General features: G+C 45.7%; 1 protein-coding gene across 1 annotated transcript in view; it reads left to right on the top strand.

Annotated features, from left to right (window-relative positions):
• The window catches only part of Dnai1 (dynein axonemal intermediate chain 1), a 67,049-nt gene that overhangs the window by 18,355 nt on the left and 36,354 nt on the right, over window positions 1–12,340 (top strand). Inside the window, exons 2-4 of the mRNA XM_021634426.2 lie at window positions 4,775–4,807; window positions 6,028–6,126; window positions 6,324–6,404. Of these exons, the coding sequence (XP_021490101.1) occupies window positions 4,775–4,807; window positions 6,028–6,126; window positions 6,324–6,404 (213 nt within the window). The remainder of the gene's footprint in view (window positions 1–4,774; window positions 4,808–6,027; window positions 6,127–6,323; window positions 6,405–12,340) is intronic.

Raw genomic sequence — 12,340 nt, forward strand, 5'->3', positions numbered from 1 at the left:
CTTGAACTCACAGAGATCACCTGCTGCTGCCCAGAAATGCTAGGATTAAAGATGTGCACCACCATGCCTGCTGAAAGGCAGCATCTTAACGAGGGAGGCCTGCCCTGACAGAATGGTACTAACTGGCCAGACATCATGGTTGGTGGTGTTGAGGTAAGGGAGAGAGATGCTTGGCACAGAACAGAAAAGTTTGATGGCTCAGGAAATGGGGTCACATAGCGTGGAGAAAGACAGAGTTTCTTTTTTCCTTTTTACTGAAGTTAATTATGAAATGAACTACAGACTCGAAAACAACACTTCATTGATGACAAAAGATGTTTAGATAGGAATGGAATCAAGGGTCACCATCATCTCAGGCACAGAAACACCTTACTTTTTGCAGGATTTCTTAGTGTTACCTGTGGCCAGGCTACCACTCCTTTTGCTTTCACAAGAAAGCCTTTTCCTCTTCATGTCTCTTTAGCCTGCCTTTTGGCCTATCTCAAGCCACCTTCACAGCTGGAGCTGCCACCTGCCACTCTTTCTCCAGGAAAGAAGTTGTGTGGGCAGCCTCTCATAGGTAAGCCACTGTCTCCTAGCAGAGAAGGCTGCAGGGGGCACACCCAACCTCCCGTTGGTTCAGTCTGACCATCAGACACTCAGGTCCAGAATCTCTGCTTACATGGCTCTTTCTGCTTAAACATGGGAGTCCTCTATGTGACTGAGCATGATTAGGAGAAGGAATGAGGTCATGATGGAACACTTGAGTTTCCTCTCCTAAACAGTGTGTGTGTGGGGGGAGTTCTTGGAGACTTTAATTCAAGAGAGCAACATGATCACATTCCCATTTTACGAAGACTGCAGTGACTAAAGTGTGCTCTCAAATTATGTTGACTTGGGATCAGTTGCTCCATCTCTCTAAATCTTTACTCTCTCATCTCTCTCATCTGTAAAGAAGGGATAATGACCCCACAGGCTGATTAAAAATATTAAATGTGATAATATACACAAATCGTTTAGTGAATGGTTATCCCAAAGCAAGTGTCTGCTAGTTAAAAATGGTGTTAATGATAAAGTCAAAGGGGAGAGAAACTGGATACAGGGAAACCAAATGTAGTTAGGCAATAAGAACAGGAGAATGTTTAACTGTGAAGGTGCTCACGCTGAGACACCTGGCTTCTCACTAATGACCAGAGGTATGTTGCTTGCCATAGTGGCCTGGGTAGGCTTCTTCCTGTCCCACTCTGAGGTAGCTTCAGTTGACCATATAGAATAGCCTGCCCAAGAGAAGAGGGCCTTCTGTGGTCAATGGCATAAGAATTGCAGGCCTCCTGTGCTGGGACTTCTAAGCCACCTCCCACATAGACTGCAGTGCTGTGATTCTTTTCATAGTATTGTCCCCTTTTGTAAACCAAAAGAGACAAGAGAGTGTCTAAAGAAAACCTAACTGGGTCCTTAATCTCACAAAAGCCAGTGCCAGTTCAGCATAGAGAGTAGAAGGGAGCCTGCTCAGAGGGAGGGAGGGAGGAAGGGGGCTAGGAGAGGAGAGAGATGGGACAGAGGCCAGCTGAGTGGGCTTTTTCAGGCAGAGCTGTCACAGCAGGTAGGAAGAAGAGCTGGTGCTCCTGGAAGAAGAATAAAAGCAAAGGTGGAGAGCAGGGAAGGTCCACGGCAAGCTGGGGGCTAGAAGGAGCCTTGAGAGATTGCATCTCAAAGCCCTGGCTATATGAGGGTAGGAAGGCTAGACTGGAGACATGGGGCCAGGCTGATGGAGTTCTGAGTGCCCAGGGAAGGAGCCTGGGCTTTCTTCTTCTGTGATTTGATGGTTTCTGGAAACAGCCATCAAAAGCTTTTCAGGAATTCAGGCTTGTCTGTCTCTGGCGTCTCCTTCTGGAAGACCAAGGGCCCAGAGTGGCAGCCTGACATTCAATCTCCTTTGCCATTGTTAGAAAGTCAGGGCTGTGGCTGATTTCATTGGTCTGTTTTGCATTTATTATAGTGTGGCTTTTATAGTGTGTTAATTGAAATATTTCCAACTGCCAAAAACAATCACACTCAAAGTGCCTTGTCAGTTCTTTTTCATTGCCAGATAAATGTTTTACAGACACTTACAGGACAGTGGTGACTGGACACACCCACACTCCACCTCCTTCATTCAAATGTTAGATTTTTGTTTGATGAAACATTTTATTGTCTATGTCACTGTTCTTTTCTTACTTTTTTTTTTTTTCTTAAAAATAAAACAAAACATAAAACCCAGGCTGGAGAGATGGCTCAGTGGTTAATAGTCCTTTCTGCTCTTCAGTAAACATGAATTTGGTTCCCATCACCCCTATGGGGTGGCTCACTTGTAACTCTAGCTCAGGGGTTCCTATGCTGTCTTCTGACTTCCACAGGTTCATGCACACAGGTGACATAATACAAATACCCATACATACACATAAATAAAAATAAATATTAAAAACATCACCTATGAAATCTTGTTGACACTAAGCTGATAAATGGTCACAACAAAATGACATCTTTGTTGTATATCCCAAGCTGGTAAGGTAGCACTCACACACTCTTATAGCAGCCTGGCACAGAGCTAGCTTTCAGAGCTTACGCTGAGTGGGCATTAATACCGACTTGCATTCTAGGTAAACTTGACAAGTGCTCCACTGCTTAGCTTAGTGCACAACAAATAAACAAATAAATGATCCACAAATGTTTGTCAAGTTGAATTGAGCATGTTTCTTGAACCAGACAGCTTCTGAGGCAGTGCTTGATGAAAAGAGGTTTGTTTGTTGTTTTGTTTGTTTTGTTTTGAGACAGGGTTTCTCTGTGTAATAGCCCTCGCTGTCCTGGATCTCGCTCTGTAGACCAGGCCTCGAACTCAGAGATCTGCCTTCCAAGTGCTAGGATTAAAGATGTGTGCTACCACTGCCCGACTAGAAAAAAAAAAAAAGGTTCATTGTAGCTCACAGTTCCGGAGAGACTCGGAGCATTGCTTCTCTATTATATTTGCTCAGGTGAGGACCGAAAGGCAGAGCCAGCACAGGAGGAAGGATAATGTCTTGAATCAGAAGCAAAGGGAGAAGGAGGTGCCAGGCTTACTCCTTTTATAAACACTCTCTGGGAACTATCAAGTTTCAGATTACAACAGTACCTTTATGCCTTCCAAAGGCATGTCCACAATATCCCAAGGGTTTCCCACCAGAACCCATTAAAGGTTCTGTTGCTTTCTAGTACCCAGCCTGGGGCCAGGCCTATAACATGTGAACTTTGGGAAGACAGTCAGATTACATGCTCTTGAAAACATGACATTTAATGTTTTAAAAATGTATTTGTATATGGGTATTTTGCCTGCATGCATGCTTGTGTATGATGTGCTTGGTGCCCTCAGAGGTCAGAGAGGTGTTGGATCCCCTGGAACTAAAGTTACAGATGGTTCTAAGTCTCTGTTGTGGGGACTGGAGATCACACCCAAGTTCTCTAGAAGAGCAGCCACGTTCTTAACCACTCAGCCATCTCTCCACCACCACTCCAGCCCCTGCACATGACGTTTAACAAACAGAACTGGACCAAGTTATCATGTCCATTCTGTACTTTTCACTGATGAGAAGTCTAAAGTCCAAAGAGGAAAACTTTTTCCCAAGGTTATCTTCACCAATGAGGCTGATGGAATTCCTTAATCTATTCTGTAAATTATCTCAATACCTTCTGTGTTTGAGCATTCCAGGTGATGGAATATAGTAATATTCCAACCAAATAAACTCCTACTCAGGCTGGGTGATGATGGTGCAAGCCTTTAAGCACAGCACTTGAAGGGCAGAGGCAGGTGGGTCTGTGTGAGTTGGAGGCCAGCCTGTCTACAGAGTGAGTTCCAGGACAACTAGAGCTACATAGAAAACACTGTCTCAAAAAAAAAAAAAAAAACCAATGTTTTTTCCCAAATAAACATCTACTCATAGGGCCTTATATGTATTCCAAACAGGTGTTGTAAATACAAGATGCTTTTGAAACCCCATATTGCCCCATTCAGTGCTGAAAGTACAGGTGTATACCACCATGCGTTTGTTTTGCACTTGTTGGTTTATTTATTATTATTTTTTGACAGTGTCACTGTGTAGCCCTGGTTGGCCTGGAATTCACCATGTAGACCAAGCTGGTCTCAAACTCAAAGAGATCCACTTTTCTTTGTCTCCTGAGTGCTGGGATCAAAGGTGCAACTATGTTCTGTGCAAATGAGTGTGTGTATGTGTGTGTGTGTGTGTGTGTGTGTGCCATAGCACTTATGTGCAGGTTAGAGGACAATTTGTAGACTCTTCTCTCCTTCTACCATGTGTGTCTCAGGGATCAAACTCAGGTCACCAGGCTTATGAACAAGTTGCCTTTATCCTCTGAAACATGCTGCTGGCCCACCAATCCTGGGTTTGTGTGGTACTAGGAGGTGAATCCAGGATTTCATACATTGTACTGAGCATTCTACCAACAAAGCTACATCCTCAGAGTTTGGCACATACTTTAAAATATTTGCTGAATTAGTTATAAGTAAAATTCCCAGTTCTAAGTTTCCTGGGTTACTCTTCATGGGTTAGTTGTGGTCATGCTAAAACAGGGTTGCCTCAGATATAGGACCTCCCTAGTTCTCTAAGTACCCATGCCACTGGGAGTTACAGCATGGTTCTGAGAGTTGGGAAAGCTCAAAGCCCTTTGCTACAAAGTTCTTGGGCAGAGCCTCCCTAGCACATAATGCATGCTCTCCCTATGCGGTTTCACCTGTGACTTATCTTCTATTTTATTTTCCCTTTAGAGTATCAATGTGACCAGAGGAGCCAGGAAAAGAGTAAGTACTGAGACCACCATTCATTCAACAAGGTCTAATGGCATTTTTTTTTCCTATGGAAAATATTATCTATGTATTTTTAGAAAAGTTGAACAAGATAGAAGAACCTTAAGGTTATACTTAAGCTACTACTTAGGATAACCTTTTATTTAACAACCAATGTTATATCCTCCCAGATATTTTTAAGTATATACAAAAGTACACATATTCATTTTTAAATGTAACAGAACAGCATTATTTTATGAACTGTTTTCACATAAATATTTAGGAAATCTTCCATTCCTAATGCACTTTTCTTCTATCATTTAAAATTATTACATAATATTTATCCATATGTCCCTTAAGGCCATGCCATACTGTGTTCAGCGTGCCTCACTGTAAAGGAAATACAGCAACATTTCCTCTTTTTCACTATTATGACCAACCTTCTAATGGGCAACCACATGTCTGTCCCTCTGGGCGTGTCTTTGGTTATTTTCTTATTACTTGGGTAAATATATTCACATTGCTCTTTAGAAAGGTTGTACCTCTTCCTGGAATCTCACCTTCCACACTGAATGCTCTTCTTGTTGTTTTCCAGTATTATTGTGGAAGAAAAAGTATTGCTTTGTTCTGAATGTCTTTGATTGTTAGTAAAGATGAACATTTCAAATACCCATGGCCGCTTTGGCAAGATATTTAACTCTAGCAAGCAATGCAGAGCTTCTATCCCTGACTTTGTTGACTTAAAGAAGCAAAGTACAAGACCGTATTTGCTTTAAGAATCATTAAAAAAAAAAAAAAAGAGTAATTGATGTGGCAGATTAGAAGGTCAAATACAAGTTTGGACAGCAGTGGTTGATGAACAGCTGTCTCTGGCCTCTCCCTGGCTGGCTAAGCACTTGATGTAAAGTCCTTGATGAGTGGTATGGACTTCAGCTTCTAGGCTTTATGGAAGGCAAGAGGAAGAGCCAGATCTTCTGCTACCCTGCTGGGGACAAAGGCCCACCACAGTGTTTTGGGTGAGCCCTGATCCCAGGAGAGAGGTGGTCATGATCTTCCAGGCACTGAGAACCATGGCCTCAGCAGTTCCTCTGGAGTCTTCCATGCACAGTGGTCTGTTGGACATTATGTATTCTGTGCACAATGGATAGGACTTGGTTTCAGTGAGGACTTGGGAATAAAGGGTTCCTGCAGCATCACTTGTGTATCCAAGAAGATTCTCTTGGGGTTTTGTTTAGGATGAAGATTCAGGGACTGATGTAGGAGAAGGCACTGATGATTGGTCCCAATCCAGAGCTACAGTGCGACCCCCGGACCAGCTGGAGTTGACTGATGCAGTGAGTGAGCAGCCTGCTCTCCTCGCTCTTTTTGTTTCCTGCTGCTTCAGAGATGGGCTCTTTCACAGTGCAGATTAGAAGCCTGCACAGAGCTTACAGGGGCCCTGAGATCCTGAGTCTCAGAGGTGAGGGGTGGGGGGCAGGAGGAAACCCAAGCATACTTTATGCATGACCCTCTTGGTGTTTCTCTCCTTCAGGAGTTAAAGGAAGAGTTTACTCGGATCCTGACAGCCAACAACCCACATGCACCCCAGAATATTGTCAGGTACAGCTTCAAAGTAAGTCATGCCCTCCTGGGCAGGGCCTTGATGTGTTCTGGAAGCAACAGTGACTGAGCACATTGCCAAAGCTTCTGGCTATTTCACAAGTGATCACTTGTAAAATGAGGTCCTTGGCTAGAAATTTATAAGGAGTGTTCCAGGGTGTGGGGATCAGAGGTCAGAAGACATTATGGAGCTGCTTCTCTTTCCCCCCTGTGGAGATCTAGGCCATCAAACTGAGGTGGTCAGGTGTGGCAGCAAACTTAGCCACCTAGCAGGCCCTTTTGAAATTTCGAAATGAATCTCCCTTCGTATCCCAAGGATTCTTTCCTTGTGGTGCTGGCACTGACTCCAGTAAGCTGAGAGCATTGCACGCACTGATCAAGTATTTCACCATGAGCTGTGTCCCAGCTTTTCATTTCCAAGAATGCCTTTCTCATATACAGACACATTCTCCAGCAACACAAGCTTTTGGGTTTTAGAAGCTTAGCTTTTCCTCCAGGCAGAGCCCTGTATAGAGTCCCCTCTGAAAGAGATGTTGGCCTCACATCCACATAGGATCTTTCCATCTGAGAGCAGTCCTGGCAGGCTCTGGGCACATGGTCCCTTGATGGGATAGGCAGGTAGGTGACTCCCAGGGTAAGTGTGGTGTGAGCAAGTTCTGAGTCAGAGACAACACTGTTTCAAACCACTGCAGGGTCAGCTCCCATAAGGTCTGAAGAGAATTCCAGAGTACTTTTGAGCGGAAGCAGAAGTCATACCTCTGTTTCTTATTTCACTTTGGGGCTTTTTTGTTCCATTCCTACTATGTGCCAGCATCAGATCCTATATGAGGTATTTTTACACAGACTATCACAGACAACCCTCATGTTTCTTTGATATAAAACTATTGTTATCTTCTTTTTTTAGATTCTGCTGTTAAATTACATAAAACAAATGGCAAATGTCACACAACCTGGGTTCAAGGCAAGATTTGAACTAGTTTGTCTGACACCTAGCTAGTTTAAAATTGCTTCTTTTAAACAATTTTGCCAGCTGTAGTGGCTCACACCTGTGATTCCAGCACTCGGGAAGCAGAAGCAGGAACATCATTGTAAATCTGAGGTCAGCCTACGATATATCCACATGGCAGACCCTGTTTCGGCAAACAGAGAAAACAAAACATTTTATATACACACAGACACACACACAAACACACTAGTGGGGAGAGTTTTGAATATATAACAAGAAACCTGTAGTACAAATTTCAAAATATTAAAAAATGGTAGAAAGTAAATGTCCCTCTGTCCCTGTCCTTTTCAGCTTTTTATTTGTTTTATTTTTGAGACAGGGTCTCCCTATACAACCCAAGCTGACCTCAACTCCATGATCCTCGGGTGCCTCAGCGTCGCTGGTTATGGGTTTATACCTGTGTTTTGCCATGCATGACTTCATCTTAGAGGTGGTTTTGTCAGAGTACAGCTTACATGCCCATCATTCACCCATTTAAAACTTACAAGGATGGCGTGTGGCTTATTCATAAATTATACAACTCTCAACACAATCAATTTCCAGGCTCTTTTGTCCTCGTTTTATTTCTTAGAGACAAAATCTCATAATCCAAGCTGACTTTGAGCTTGCTGTGTAGCTGAGTATGACCTTGAACGTCTGATCCTCCTGACTTCACTCCTGAGTGCTAAGATTACAGGTGTGTACTTCCATGCCAGGCTTAAAATATCTTTATTTCCCCAGCAGGAGACTCCATACCTCATAGTTGTTACTATTCAACCCTCCATCTCCTCTAGCCTGTGGAAGCACTAAGTTATTTTTGTTTCTAGGTTTGCCTATTCTGGACATGTCCGGGGATGGGTCCTATACTTCGTAGTCTTGTGTGTTGGGCATCTTTCATTCAGCATCACATTTCAATTTATCCATGTTATAGCATCTGTCAATACTTCATGTCTTCTTATTGTCAAATAATATTTCATTCTATGATATGCTGCATTGTCTTTACCCATCCATCAGTTGAAGAACATTTGAATTGTTTATTCTTTGGGAAATTCTAAGTAATGCTGTTTTCTGTTCAGATTGTGTAGTCAGTCCTTTCACAAACATGTTGAAGCAAATCCTAATGTGTTTCCTAAAAGATACTAATCAAGAGTTTTGCTAATGGTCCCCCTTGGGCAGCTCACTTAGGTTGGAAGGAAACCTGTACTCTCTGAAGTCATGCTACACTGTGGCATACCTTCCTGTCTTGCCATTAGGAAGAGGGTGCCTCTGGGACTCAGTGGCAAGAGCATGACAGGCAGGTGTTACCTTTCCATTTCAATGTTCTCTTCTTGCCCTTCCTTTGAGTAAACTTCCAGCTGGCTCCCAGGAAACCTCACTCTATGTTTTCAGTATCTCTGGCCTTTTGAAGTTCTCCTACAGTGCCTGTCTCTATTGGTCCTGCAAGGTCTGGTTGTAGGTTTCAAGGCTGCTCCTTTCCACTGATTTGCTAAAGAATCTGAATTCTATCCCTAAATTGAAAAGGAAGTTTCCAGGTGGCTGTTAAGGACAGAATGGAGGCAAAGTCTTAAAGAAAACTTAATGGGTCATTTATTCTCATGGGGACCTCTGTCATCATCACGCTGTTAGTTTCTGTTTTATTGAGCATTGATACTGAGCACTTATGTGTTAGGCGTTGTGTTAATTGATTACTTTCATTATTGTCAATACTTACACTATCTTGAAAATTGGATGACATTATTTTATCTGATAGAAGAAGAAACTAGGGCCTGGGGGTTTACGATAAGGTCATGGTCATAGTAAGAGCAGACTTAGGATCTGAGGCCAGTTCTGCCATCAAAGACCATGCTGCTAACCACTACACCTTCCCGTCCCATCCACCTGAATTACTGAGAGGAGAGGCTTCTCAGTGACTTTTTAAGGCAGAGCCTCACAAGCTGTTGTGATAGTGGCCTTCCCAGACTCCCAGACGAGGGATGTCTGCTAGAGCCAGAGCCTATAGCCTGTTTTGATTTTTTTTTTTTTAAATCTCAGGGTGCCATACAAATATAATTATCTTCCACATGATGTGAAATGGTTGAACAGAACTGTTTTAAAAGGAAAGGTGCCTCTGGTCTCCAGCTCCACTTTGTGGTTGCTAGGAGTCTAATCAACAAGGAGAGTGCACAGGAACTCTAGATCACAGGTTCTGTGTCCTCTAGACACAGCAACTGTGTCTGTTCTTGCTCAGCTTTATATCCTGGGCACCTAGGAAATACTTGGCACGTTGTAGCTGCTCAAATATTCCTTGTTAATGAACAAATACGGTTTCTTGGGCTTGAAGCCCAGTCCTGCTTCTCATCTTCTATGTGACCTGGACAAGTGCCAAACCCAAACTTTCTCTGGATTCTGTGGTCCTCCTGGACAGAAGTAGGAGATTAGAGATTTGGTTGTCTCTGCTGTTCTGTCCCCTCTGACATCCACTAACATGGTGTGGCGAGGCTTTGGCAGGTGTACTGGATGATTGTGTCTGACTTGCCCAAGGTCTGAGCTGAGGCAGGTGAACTGGGGTCCCTTGGCATGGATGCAGAGGCCAGGTACCTGAGCCAGTGATCCTTAAGTGTGGGCTGCTTCAGGCTTGGAGCAGGGGATATTGAAAAATGAGGCTTTGAGACTGAGCGTAATGGCTCACACCTTTAATCCCAGTGCTTGAGAGGCAGAGCCAGGCAGCTTTCTGAGTCTGAGGCCAGCCTGACCACATAGAGAGTTCCAGGCCCATGTGGATCTAACATTTTTTTAAAGTGATTTTTAAACATGTCTTTGATGAAAACTTTAAAAAACAAATTATTTTATTTGTCTTTCCTTCTTTAAGCAGAAACACAGTGGAAAACCATGCTAACAAGGGTTACTGCTCCTTTAAGAAGGGTGAAATGCTGGCCTGAGAGCAGCAGTTCTCAACCTGCAGGCTGACCCCTTTGAGGTGGACTGACCTTAGGCATCACCTAAGACCATCAGAAACACAGATATTTACATTACAATTCATAACAGTAGCCAAATCACAGTTATGAAGTAGCAACAAATAATTTGTGGTTGTGGGTCAGGGTAACGTGAGGCACCGCATGAAAGGGCCGCAGCGCTAGGAAGAGGAGCACTGGGTTAGAGAACGGAGGAAGAGGGCAGCCACTGGGTTAGAGAACGGAGGAAGAGGGCAGCCACTGGGTTAGAGAACGGAGGAAGAGGGCAGCCACTGGGTTAGAGAACGGAGGAAGAGGGCAGCCACTGGGTTAGAGAACGGAGGAAGAGGGCAGCCACTGGGTTAGAGAACGGAGGAAGAGGGCAGCCACTGGTTTAGAGAACGGAGGAAGAGGGCAGCCACTGGGTTAGAGAACGGAGGAAGAGGGCAGCCACTGGTTTAGAGAACGGAGGAAGAGGGCAGCCACTGGGTTAGAGAACGGAGGAAGAGGGCAGCCACTGGGTTAGAGAACGGAGGAAGAGGGCAGCCACTGGGTTAGAGAACGGAGGAAGAGGGCAGCCACTGGGTTAGAGAACGGAGGAAGAGGGCAGCCACTGGGTTAGAGAACGGAGGAAGAGGGCAGCCACTGGGTTAGAGAACGGAGGAAGAGGGCAGCCACTGGGTTAGAGAACGGAGGAAGAGGGCAGCCACTGGGTTAGAGAACGGAGGAAGAGGGCAGCCACTGGGTTAGAGAACGGAGGAAGAGGGCAGCCACTGGGTTAGAGAACGGAGGAAGAGGGCAGCCACTGGTTTAGAGAACGGAGGAAGAGGGCAGCCACTGGGTTAGAGAACGGAGGAAGAGGGCAGCCACTGGGTTAGAGAACGGAGGAAGAGGGCAGCCACTGGGTTAGAGAACGGAGGAAGAGGGCAGCCACTGGGTTAGAGAACGGAGGAAGAGGGCAGCCACTGGGTTAGAGAACGGAGGAAGAGGGCAGCCACTGGGTTAGAGAACGGAGGAAGAGGGCAGCCACTGGGTTAGAGAACGGAGGAAGAGGGCAGCCACTGGGTTAGAGAACGGAGGAAGAGGGCAGCCACTGGGTTAGAGAACGGAGGAAGAGGGCAGCCACTGGGTTAGAGAACGGAGGAAGAGGGCAGCCACTGGGTTAGAGAACGGAGGAAGAGGGCAGCCACTGGGTTAGAGAACGGAGGAAGAGGGCAGCCACTGGGTTAGAGAACGGAGGAAGAGGGCAGCCACTGGTTTAGAGAACGGAGGAAGAGGGCAGCCACTGGGTTAGAGAACGGAGGAAGAGGGCAGCCACTGGGTTAGAGAACGGAGGAAGAGGGCAGCCACTGGGTTAGAGAACGGAGGAAGAGGGCAGCCACTGGGTTAGAGAACGGAGGAAGAGGGCAGCCACTGGGTTAGAGAACGGAGGGAGAGGGCAGCCACTGGTTTAGAGAACGGAGGAAGAGGGCAGCCACTGGGTTAGAGAACGGAGGAAGAGGGCAGCCACTGGTTTAGAGAACGGAGGAAGAGGGCAGCCACTGGGTTAGAGAACGGAGGAAGAGGGCAGCCACTGGGTTAGAGAACGGAGGAAGAGGGCAGCCACTGGGTTAGAGAACGGAGGGAGAGGGCAGCCACTGGTTTAGAGAACGGAGGAAGAGGGCAGCCACTGGGTTAGAGAACGGAGGAAGAGGGCAGCCACTGGGTTAGAGAACGGAGGAAGAGGGCAGCCACTGGGTTAGAGAACGGAGGGAGAGGGCAGCCACTGGGTTAGAGAACGGAGGAAGAGGGCAGCCACTGGGTTAGAGAACGGAGGGAGAGGGCAGCCACTGGGTTAGAGAACGGAGGAAGAGGGCAGCCACTGGGTTAGAGAACGGAGGAAGAGGGCAGCCACTGGTTTAGAGAACGGAGGGAGAGGGCAGCCACTGGGTTAGAGAACGGAGGAAGAGGGCAGCCACTGGTTTAGAGAACGGAGGGAGAGGGCAGCCACTGGGTTAGAGAACGGAGGAAGAGGGCAGCCACTGGGTTAGAGAA

Source organism: Meriones unguiculatus, chromosome 1 (assembly GCF_030254825.1).
Source record: "Meriones unguiculatus strain TT.TT164.6M chromosome 1, Bangor_MerUng_6.1, whole genome shotgun sequence".
NCBI classification, from domain to species: Eukaryota; Metazoa; Chordata; class Mammalia; order Rodentia; family Muridae; genus Meriones; species Meriones unguiculatus.